Source organism: Strongylocentrotus purpuratus, unplaced genomic scaffold (assembly GCF_000002235.5).
Source record: "Strongylocentrotus purpuratus isolate Spur 01 unplaced genomic scaffold, Spur_5.0 spur5_scaffold_11, whole genome shotgun sequence".
NCBI classification, from domain to species: domain Eukaryota; kingdom Metazoa; phylum Echinodermata; class Echinoidea; order Camarodonta; family Strongylocentrotidae; genus Strongylocentrotus; species Strongylocentrotus purpuratus.
The window spans coordinates 10,914,938-10,926,126 of record NW_022145596.1 but is presented as its reverse complement, the minus strand read 5'-3'; the positions used below and the strand labels follow the sequence as shown (position 1 = coordinate 10,926,126).

The following is an 11,189-nucleotide window of genomic DNA, read 5'->3' as shown; positions in this document are numbered from 1 at the left end:
TTTGACAGGAATTATGAATATGTCATGTATGTCCTATCTGTGAAAGTTAAACGTTAAAGGTGTCCTAATATTCAAATTATGCAAGGAGATCGCGCGGGCCCTATACGGCGCAGGGTTTAATGTTGTCCTTTATTTTCTTCATACTCATTAACCGTCTACCAATAGAATCCCAGGTGAACCTTTTTTTAAAGGTTGATTCTATACACTCTAGCTATACACAGATGTAGGTGATCGGTACACTTTAACTTTTCCGTGAATCACTCTCGACTAAAATAGGGGCTTTTAGATTCGCATGAAGACAATGGGGATTGCTACGATCGACGTCCTTTTAATGCACTGCCTTGAATGGACGTCACACGTATCAGTCCACGCAAATCTAAAAGTCCCTATTAAATTAAATTATATACTCGTTGTTCATGTAATTAGCTTTCTACGACACAAAAGGACACAACAGTCACCTTATTCCCAACACCAATTTCTTTATTCTTTGTATTAATTTGCGAACTCAAAACATGGTCATGAAGTATAATTAAGCATAAGACAAACTGACTAATTCACCAAGTTTACCAATGGTTGCCTTCGAAAACCACAAAACATTTAAACCCTTTTCTCACATAGCAACAACATAGGAAAAATGAAAGCAAGCTCGTCACCAGGGGTACAGGGAAGTGACAGGTTGTTAGAAAAAATGTTTAAAAAATAGTATTACAATGCTGTATTTTTTTATTAATTGACTTAAATCCGTCGGTGCCCTGATTGTTTACTTACAAGCATACACATGATTCCTAATTGGCCAGGTAAAACAAACAAAATTCTAATACAGATACAAATTTGAAAAGGAAGTGCTTTTCATTATACAATAAAGACATCATGTTATCCTATTCTAATCTATCACCTTGCTTAGCTTGATTAACATTAAAGTAGAGTATTAGACCATTAGCCCAAAATCACTGATGAAAAATGAAATAACGACGTTAAGTTAAACAGTAATTCAGCAATTAAATGGTGACATCATTGTTGTCCGGGCTTAGTTTAGTTTGTCTCTTTCGATTCGTCACTACACACTACCCATCCTTCATGCTTCTGAAAAACAATGGACATTAGTAAATTAAAACATGTTACCATCGATACAACTTCGTTAAAAAGGCATGCAGAAATTTCTTCTTGGGGGGGGGGGGGGGGTAATAGAACATTTAACAAAATAATAGGGATGAATATACATCCCCAATCCCGCTGGATCTATGCCAGGTGCCTTTAGACTGGAGGTATTGGGGCTGGTGTTGTCGGGCTCTTGTGTCGGTTGGCTACTTCGATAAGATACTGATAGCACACTGGGATCTCGGGGTCCTGCGTGTAGTTGCAGATGCAGTTGGTGGCGGGATCACAGCACGGTACGATGGAAAGGTCGAATTCATCAAGGAGCGATTTCCCTGGGACCATCGTAGAGTTGTGAACACTCACGGCGTCCTGGATGTTGGCCAACACGTCGGCGTAGTCGGCTACGTTGAGCGGGTAGGCTTCGCCGGGGTCTTGGAAGAGATCGAAGAGGAGGGGTGGGTCGTGGAATGTCACGCAGTCACCCTCGCACTCGTTGCAGTCGAAGTAGTCTTCGATGGGGAAACCGCCATCGCACTGCTCGCCGTACACAGACTGTTCGTGTACCCGCTGAGTTCTGTTGAAATCGAAAGTTTGCGCAACAATTACAGTTTCTTGCACAATTAAAATTTGAAATTCCCTATGGAATCAATGAACGTATAATAAACACACTAACAATTTGCAAAAATGGCAAAGACTTCTATGAACATTTTTAGATATTTACTGGAATACACCGAGCTCTATGGTTGCCGATACTTAAGCCGAGTAACATTTTCAAAAAGTCCTATGGAAGCGCAAAGAGACATTATAATGTACGCGCTTTACAATATTAGAATGGCACATTCTAGTCATCATCGTTAGGCCTAAAAAAAAGAAGATGTTGTCTTGCCATTTAGGTGCCAACACATGGGTCGGTCGGTCGAATTTTTGTCCTCCCTCTTTGGGCTGATATTTCTGTTTTTTGCTTTAATACATATTTTGTTATTCCCTAAACATTTTATTTAAAAAAAACGGTAACAAACAAAAAAATATATATATTACTGACAATCTGCATGCTTACCTGTAGTGGGCCTTGTACTGCCCATGCCGAGCTGCCATCAGGATGTTCTTGCAGTAGTAGAAGAAGCCTTCGGTGTGAGGCGACGTATTGCTCGTTGGGTCTAGGATTAGATCCTTGATGCTCTTACCATCTACAACCCGATCGGCCGGGAACGTGTCGTCAGGCGCCCCTCCGAGATCCGCAGCCGTTTTGATGATGTCCATGGAAGTAACCAGCTCGTTGGAGATACCCGGCTGGACAGTTCCCGGCCAATAGACGATGTAAGGAACGCGATGACCACCCTCCCATGAAAGCGATTTCCCACCTGGGAGAGAGAGAGAGGCATAATATATTTTCTTGATGAAAATCCCTCCATTGTCACAAAAATAACAAATTTACATAGCAAAAAACTGCTTCTCATTGGATTCGAGAGTGATGTGTGCACTTATCATTTACTTTCAGTTTTGTGGTATTTAGCAAGATTGTCATGTTCCAAAACTGCAAATCATATTGATTTCCTACACGATCGTTTTTTGAGAGTAGCTTCTGATTTAGATGGATTAATATTTCAATTCTGTTTCACAGCGGGGAATTTCTAGTGTGTGTCCACAATTCACAGGCTTGATTAAAGGCCCAGGTAAAAAAATAACACAATGGCCCGAATTCACAAAGGAGGTTTGTCGACAAACCTCCTTTTTGAAGTCGAGCCAGTGGGTTCAAGACGCATCGTGTGCAACGCAAATTACCTCTAAATATGTTGGCGTCACCGCCTTCGTCGCAGTATTCTCGATGTGGTCCATGGTCGGAGATGAAGAAAATCACGGTGTTGTCCATGATATTGTTTCTTTCTAGACTATCCGTGATGTTCTTCACGCCCGCATGCATCTCTAAAAGATTGTCACCATAGCGACCTGATATTGAAGAAAACAAAGCAAAGGAAAATCCTCATTGTCGTTACTAAGCCGCCTGAAAGGAAACAGGGAATACAATAAACATTTCCATGTTCAGGCAGGGGTCAAAATGGTAAACTATCATGGTACAGTTTTGAAAAGTTGTGACATTGAGAAATATCTATATAGAAAATTGCGTTATGACAGGTCCCTCGCTGACCAAGACTGTGAAGTTAATTAGCCTATACGCCAGCAGTTCAATGTAATGCACGTTGATAACTAGTTTGGACGATGTCACGTACTCTCTCGTGGCGCATCCAATCAAAATGCAGCGAAGTGGCTGAGGCAGTCATACGTCAGCGAAATAGGCTCGTCTGCAACTCGGGCGCTACGTGAGAGTGGAAGCGTATCGACATAAATGCAAAATGAACGATGCAAGCAATATAATAACGAATAAGTGGCGTATTCCCTGGGGGGGGGGGGGGGGGGTACTCAGATTTGGTTTAGACGGGGGTGTGCCGCTCAAGCCTCGAAACCCCTACCCATTATTAGGGGTCATTTGGGGTGGCATTTTTCTCGAAAAAAAAACATTTTCCACAATTTTCGGGTGTTTATCGTGGAAATTTTGAAGAAAAAAAACGGACCCATTTTTAATGGTATTTTTGTTAAAGTGGACACCCATGTGTAGGGATTTTTTGTGTGAAAAAGTAACCTATTAGAGCGGCACCCCCATATGTCCTTATATGTGAGTACCCTGGGGGGGGGGGGGGCGTATTTACCATTTTTTTCCTTATGGGCATAGTTAACACATGTAACGGAGGGTGATTTTGACATAACTGTGATGTCACTTACCGCGGCGGGACTTGCAGGAGAAGTCCGGATGGGAGAAGAGACTGGTGTGCATGTGAGCAAAGGCAACGTAGAGAAAAAAACGGTTCCTCTTTTTTCTCATCGATGAACTCGACGGCGTCGGAAGTGAAGAGTTGCGTCAGACCGCGATGCTGGTACGGCTGGTTTAAAATGGTGGCGTTGCGGTACAGATAGCATTTGTCCGGGCTCGGAAAGTCCTCGTGGAGCTGCAATGCACATCGAGTGGAGAGAGAGAGAGAGAGATAGAGAGAGAGAGGGGGTGAGATAGTGACAGAGATAGGTATGTTGGGAGGAAATATGGAGATATAGATATATTAAGACGGGTGGAGAGGGAGAGGATCAAGAGACAGATTATGGCAATGATAGAGGGAACATATCGAAATGGAGCTAATTAAACACCATTATTCTTTCAATATTTCTCACATTGATACATATTTATTGTTCACCCACTACAAGCATTGTCATCCCTGAGGAATGGGGAAGCCCCCGAAAATTTGGAAATCCAATTACAAAGTTGGCCTAAAATATATTTTTTTAAAGTGATATTTATAAACAAAACACGAGAAGTAAAAATCCTCCGTACACAAAAAAATAAATTGTCTTACAATATTCTTCTAGGCGCACGCCTGATGCGCCAGACTTACCCCAGTGTCGTCACAGCTCCAGCTATTGGTGAACGGGAGGTTATGGCCCACGTAGTCAAAGCCATGATGGTAGGGGAGATGGGCCCCGTCCGATGGCGTTTTCTCGTTGATTCCTAGAATAAAAATATTATAAAAGAATTCAAATTTGGGAAAATAAAATTGGAATCCTACAAAATTGTTTTGGGGCTCGTAGAAATACGAAGTTGGGCTAGATAGCGATTTGGTGTCCCATAAAATTACGTTCTAACGGCGGCCAGTAGAGCTATTAACGTGATACAATAATGAGACGTACTAAAATCTTATAGATGTCGTCTGTAATTACTTATGGGAGAAAATACCTTTGACTTGACCTATTGTCGCATTTGTGAAAGCAGCTGTGGTCACCTAGACCAGACCCTGTTGCACATCATCAGTGCTAGCAAGGTGAATTTCCACGAGGCATCAACATTAACGCTCCTAGCGTGGTTTTCAGCCTTGATTAGCATGACGAGACTACGTGCCTTTCCCGAGTGGCCTGACTCGGGGCCAAGCGGGTATTACGACTACGGACGAGGGCATCATCATCAAAGAAGATTTTGTGAAAACAATAACCATTTACCAAGATGCCATTTCCCGACCATCCCAGTCGCGTATCCAGCTGCCTTCATGGCCTCAGCAATGGTGATTTCGCTCTTAGGCAGACCTGTAGTCGTCCACGGGAGGAAGACACGAGTTTCGCCGTAGGTCCCAATACGAATCGGTAGTCGACCTGCGTTTGATATAAATATAGAAAAGAAGAAAATGAAGCTTAATCAGCGAGAGTTCCCCTGTGTGATTAGTTACTAATGGTAGATCGATTATTATTTGCAACTGTTCCCTAGAAGATAAAAGATGGACAGAGAGAGAGAGAAAGAGAGAGAGAAAAAAAAGAGAAGAAGGAAACAAAGAAAAAGAGAAAGAGAGAGAGAAAGAGAGAGAGAGAGAGAGAGAAAACGATAATAATAATAACAATACAGACAAACAGGTATAGATATTGAGAGAAAGAGTGAAATAGAGACGGAAACAGTCGGAGAAAACAGAAAAATACAATGGCACGTATCGAAAGTATTTAATTTAATTTTTTCTAACTTTCTGCTTGCAATTAGGCCTATCATGATTATCAATAATTCATGAACATAACTGTAAATACTTTTAAATTACAAGAGTACAAACCAAAACAAATGGAAAGAAATGAAAGAAAATGTCATTAAAATGGAATGAAGATTGTATTAATACAATTAATCTTTAACATTGCAAATTATATTCAACTGGAAGAATGTATTGTTATGTAAATACATCTTCAACATTCACCATCCCAGCTCTCTCTCTCTCTCTCTCTCTCTCTATCTCTCTCTATCTCTCTCTCTCTCTCACACACACACACACACATCTCTTTGTCTCTATCTCTCTTCTTATTCTCTCTCACATTTCTCATTTCCTTCCTCTCTTTTTATTTTCCCTCTCTCTCTCTCTCTCTCTCTCTCTCTCTCTCTCTTTCCGCTTGAACAGCTTATGCCACCCTCCGTCCCGGCTTACCCGTCATAATAGCCGATCTGCTTGGTGTACAAACCGAGTCTCCCACGTACCCGTTGGTGAACCTCAAACCCTTGGCTGCCATCTCGTCGATGAAGCCGGGCTCCTGGGTAGGGTGTCCATACGACGTCAGATCTCCGACCCCCATGTCGTCGGCGACCATCAGGATGACGTTCGGCTTGTTGAGGGCAAGGCGGTTAGTACCTGTTTTAAAAAACCGATGAGACCACCCGTGAGAACCGTGGTCATGATCACTTCCCATGTGCCCCGGTCGTGACCGCCCTCCCCGCTGTGACCGTCCTCCCGACCAATGCCCTTCGGCACCGTCGAGAGCGAGCGTGAGAGTGACCATCAGAACCGCCAACAACAAGTTATTCATGGCTTTTTAAAATCTTAGAGGACTTATCTGCTGAAAGGGCTTTGCTGCCAAATAGTGCCTGACAAACTTTCAATCTGATCTGTGCATAGAATCGAAGCTGCAAACGAAGCCGACAATCAGAATAGAACGAAATCAGCCGTGACTGAATTTTTCGAGCATTTGCAACAATATTTATACACATTCATCATCAAAAGATTAAATTCATACTTCTGCTTGTTTCAATTTACGTTGTATTATTATTAGGAACGTGATATATCTGGAAATGCTGGTAGTTTCCTTCAAATTAGCTCAAAACGTATCCGGTATTGAAATGATGAATTGACCATCTGATATCTAGCAAAAGAGTAAGCTGATTGGCCGAATCTTTGCGATGGATATGCGTGCGCATGTAGCTTACATGAAGATAGCGGAAGTGACAAGCGATTGATAAGTCGATTGAATTTCACAGTGAATCCGATACTGACGAAAACAAGATTTGATAATTTTATGTATTTTGTTTAAATTCTACCTTTGTTCAGGGAAACTATTTAGTTTACATGAAGGCCATATAACTTTCTTTTCGTTTGTCTTGTCCAGATCTGTTTACGCTCACTTTCTTCTTGGAACCCGCCTCCATTTCCATTTTGATCCCATCTTTAAAAAAAAAAACTAAGCTTGAAATAAAAATATTTTCGAGAGTGGAAGATAACGATGTGGAAACCTCTGCCCTATTCCATTTTTTTTGGTTTTTTTGTTAGTGTCATCGGAAACAAGACATCCAAAAACAAAGAAATGCACAATCAAACAACGAAGGTGGCGTAGCCGTGGGGCACAGGGGCATTTTGTCCGAGGGAATACAAATGCGATTGTATCCCCCGGACCATTTGTGAACCCCATTTCATTTCAGACATTATAATAGTTATAGCTGTAAATGTTATTATTACTATTTGTCACTAGTGTTATTCTTCTTCTTCTTCTTACCATTATTGGTATTATCCTAATCATCATTTATTCTCATCATCATAATCATTATCCTCCTCCTCATCATCATCCTTATTGCTATTATCATCACTATTTTACAACATTAATGTACTGTTATCAGTACTTCTAGTCTTGTCCTTTATTTTGGAGAGGTGTGCCTCGCCCCTGTTAAAGATATTGGACCCCTACGATTATAAAGTGTCGCAGAAAGAACTTTCGAGATACTCGATATTGCTAGCAGCGCAGCTACAGCATATGATTTACGTAGATCTAGAATAGATCTCGTAATAACACATCAAGTAGCATGCGCATGCGTTTTAAAGAAGAAAGAAAATCTAGTCTTCTCATCCCTCTCATCCTCATCAAGTCGACTTGACGAGATCCAGGACCTTGTCTCTTCGTCTACTCGTCAAGACAAGATGCAGTATCTCATCTTCTCGTCTTCTCATCCTCATAATTAGGGACTTTTAGATTTGCACAACGACAACGTGGATTGCTACGATCGACGTCCTTTTGATGCACTGCGTCACACGTATCAGTCCACGCAAATCTAAAAGTCCTTAATATAGCCGACTTAACGGTCGAGATTCAGGATCTTGTCTTCTCGTCTTCCCGTCCAATTAAAAAAACGTTAACAAAAACATACGAACAGATAATACTCACTCCTTGAACACGATGACGATGCGTCATCGCACCACATGTGGCTCATATCTGCGTGGTCGACGTCGTGATGTTGATGATGCCCATGATGCCCATGCTGTTGATGCTGATGATGCCCATGATGACGACCGACATCGGCAAGGCAACTTATGCACATGCAGAGTAGGCATATCAAGATACTTGATAATTCTGAGTGCATCATAATGACAAAGCAACTTCACAAAGTCGTGTACTGCATGAAAGTGGTAGGCCTAAATCGTCGGTTTGCATTATATACCTTATCGTCTTTCTGTTTAATAGTTCTTGACCTTATGCTGGTTAATTGTTCAATCACTTAATATGCTGGTAAGCTTATCGAGAGGAGAACCATGATGAAGATTTGAGGTTTGCCTTTAATTAACACAATCGCAAAGACTATTGCATTGTTATTGATATTTGAGACAAGGTCCTCTAAAGATACTGGTATGCTTAACAGACTTTAACACTTCTTTCCCAGTAAAATGTTATTATCAGTTTATCATAGATATATCGACTGCTTTGAGAGGCCTGGCTGTTTTATATGCTCAAGAGGACGTTGCATCCTTTCATGACCCGAGTCGCCACTGGGTGGGGGGGGGGGGGGGGCGGAGGCGCGCCTCGGGGTCACGGGGGGATACAACGTCCCCGAGAGCCAACAACCAGGTCTCGAATATTAAAGCAGTCTATATGTCTTTTATATACCGAATCGACACGAAAATCTACCAAGAATTCTTACCTTATCCTTCAAGTACCTGGCGTTGTCGAAGGGACGGAGCCCCCCGAAGCTCAGGGGCTTTTGGCATTTAATTACGGTCAGATGAGCATACTTTTGATACCTTATTTGTGACACTGGCAGGTCACTAATTGGCGTGGGGTCAAGGAGGCGGAGTCCCCAGAAGCTTAGAGGTTTTCAGATGAGCATCCAGGGGCCCGCCTAAGGAGCCCCCGGTGGCCCCCGAAGCTCAGGGGTTCAGGCATTTTGATCAAGCTCAAGTTTTTTAGGCTTTAAATTACGGTCAGATGAGTATCCAGGGGCCCGCCTTAGGGCCCTTGGTTGGGTCCAGGGGGCAGAGCCCCTGAAACTCAGGAGTTTTAGGCGTTTAATTACGGTTAGATTAGCATTTTTTAAATACCTTATTTGTGAAACTGGCGGGACACTAATTGGCGTTGGGTCAAGGAGGCGGAGCCCCCAGAAGCTTAGAGGTTTTCAGATGTGCATCCAGGGGCCCGCCTAAGGAGCCCCCGGTGGCCCTGGAAGCTCAGGGGTTCAGGCATTTTGATCATGGTCAGATGAGCATACTTTGATACCTCATTATATTTTTGTGACACTTGCAGGGCACTATTCTTTCTTTCTTTCTATCTTTCTTTCTATTTCTCTTTAATATATTTTTTCCAAAAAAAGTATTTGTGTGTGTGGGGGGGGGGGGGGGGGGGGGGGGGGGGGGGGGGGGGGGGTGGGGGGGGGGGGGGGTGGTGCTCGCGGGCCCTGTCGTGTAGTCCTCTAAATAAGTACATTTATTGCCTGACTGTCATTTTTGAACAAACGCATTACAAAAAATAATTTACTATTAAAAGGAAGGAAAAATCTTGGACAATAATTTCAGCAACATTTTGCTAATCACCGGTATCGAATTAGAAATGAACCAAGTTTAAATTTTATTTAGGGGGCAACTGCCCCCAAGCCCCCCCCCCCATCAGTACGCTAGTGCCCCCCTCCCCCTCTCAACTACACCTGTTGTTGGCAGGATTAATCGCAACTGATCTCCCCTTCTTTTCATCCTTTTATTCTTCCTCTTTTTGTTCCTTTTAGCTCTCCTCTTCCTTCCTTCTTTCTTTTGTTTTGGCGAGGAGGGGGGGGGGGGGCAAGGGCCTTTTGCCTGATCCATAACTTGTTGGCGGAAAAATTGAAACTGATATCCCCCTTCTTTTCATTTCTTCTTCCTCTTTTTCCCTTCCCTTTATCTCCTATTTTCCTTTTTTCTTTCCCTTTCCTTCCTTCTCTCTTATTTTTTGATGAGGGGGGGGGGGGGGAGGGGGGAAGCAACAGCCTGGGAGTCAACAGCAAGGGGGGCAATGCCCTTTCACCCGCCCGTCCCCCCGATCTTCTTGTACCCCCCTTTTCTTTTCTTTTTACCCCTCTTCTTTCTTTCCCTTTCTCTCCTCTTTCCCTTTCCCGTCTTTTCCAGTTCTTTTCTCTCTCTCTCTCTCTTTTTGTTTTGGTCTCGACATTTGAAAATTGGACATTATGTTCCGTTGGGGGGGGGGGGGGGGTAAGGGGTAAGGTCACCTTTTTGGGGTCAGCCATTGGCATAATTTTTTTTTTTTTTTTTTTTTTTTAAAGAAGTGGGGGGGGGGGGGTTCACAAAAAACATACATAAAACATACACATAAAAAAAACTCGAGGGGGAGGGGGGTTTAACCCCACCCCCCCCCCCCCCTGCGAACGTGCCTGGCTGACACAATATACGCCTGCTTGCTTCGTTAGTATGTACTGTATTGTCGCTCATAGTTATAGTTGGAATATTTTTTTAACCCCAATTTATGGAATTATTTTGACAATGATGTATTTCTTATAGATCTAGATAATAGTATACATTCTCAGATTTTATTGAATAATAATTGGCAAGTGTTTGTTTTGTGTGACTGCTAAAGTATGTGTATGCTACTATGCTTATCAACTAGGGGACCTACGCCCTTAAGTCATAAATGACAGTAATGAGGATTAATGCCCCACTCATTAAAGGGCACTAACATAGCATATCGACACGGTTTTTATCCTGAGGCCTCACAGTTACTGGGCCATCGCTTTGCCACTGAACCATGAGTCACTGTACGCAGCGGGGGCTAGCGCTAGGGTAGGGGGCAGTTCCCACAATTAAAAAGGATGATGAAGAAGAAGAAGAAGAAGAAGAAGAAGAAGAAGAAGAAGAAGAAGAAGAAGAAGAAGAAGAAGAAAAAGAAGAAGAATTAAGAAGAAGAAGAATAAGAAGAAGAAGAAGAAGAAAAAGAAGAAGAATTAAGAAGAAGAAGAAGAAGAATAAGAAGAAGAGGGAGAAGAGTAAGAAGAAGAAGAAGAAGAAGAA

At 42.5% G+C, this 11,189-nt stretch overlaps 1 protein-coding gene across 1 annotated transcript; it reads right to left on the bottom strand.

The window, feature by feature from the left end:
* Positions 1 to 462: 462 nt before the first annotated feature.
* LOC575336 (arylsulfatase) lies at positions 463 to 8,351 on the bottom strand. Its single transcript, XM_774941.5, is given in 9 exon segments — positions 463 to 1,672; positions 2,156 to 2,459; positions 2,881 to 3,045; positions 3,877 to 3,955; positions 3,957 to 4,100; positions 4,539 to 4,651; positions 5,137 to 5,286; positions 6,093 to 6,293; positions 8,092 to 8,351. Coding segments are annotated over 9 exon segments (1,773 nt in total). The 5' UTR covers positions 8,291 to 8,351; the 3' UTR covers positions 463 to 1,254.
* Positions 8,352 to 11,189: the final 2,838 nt, after the last annotated feature.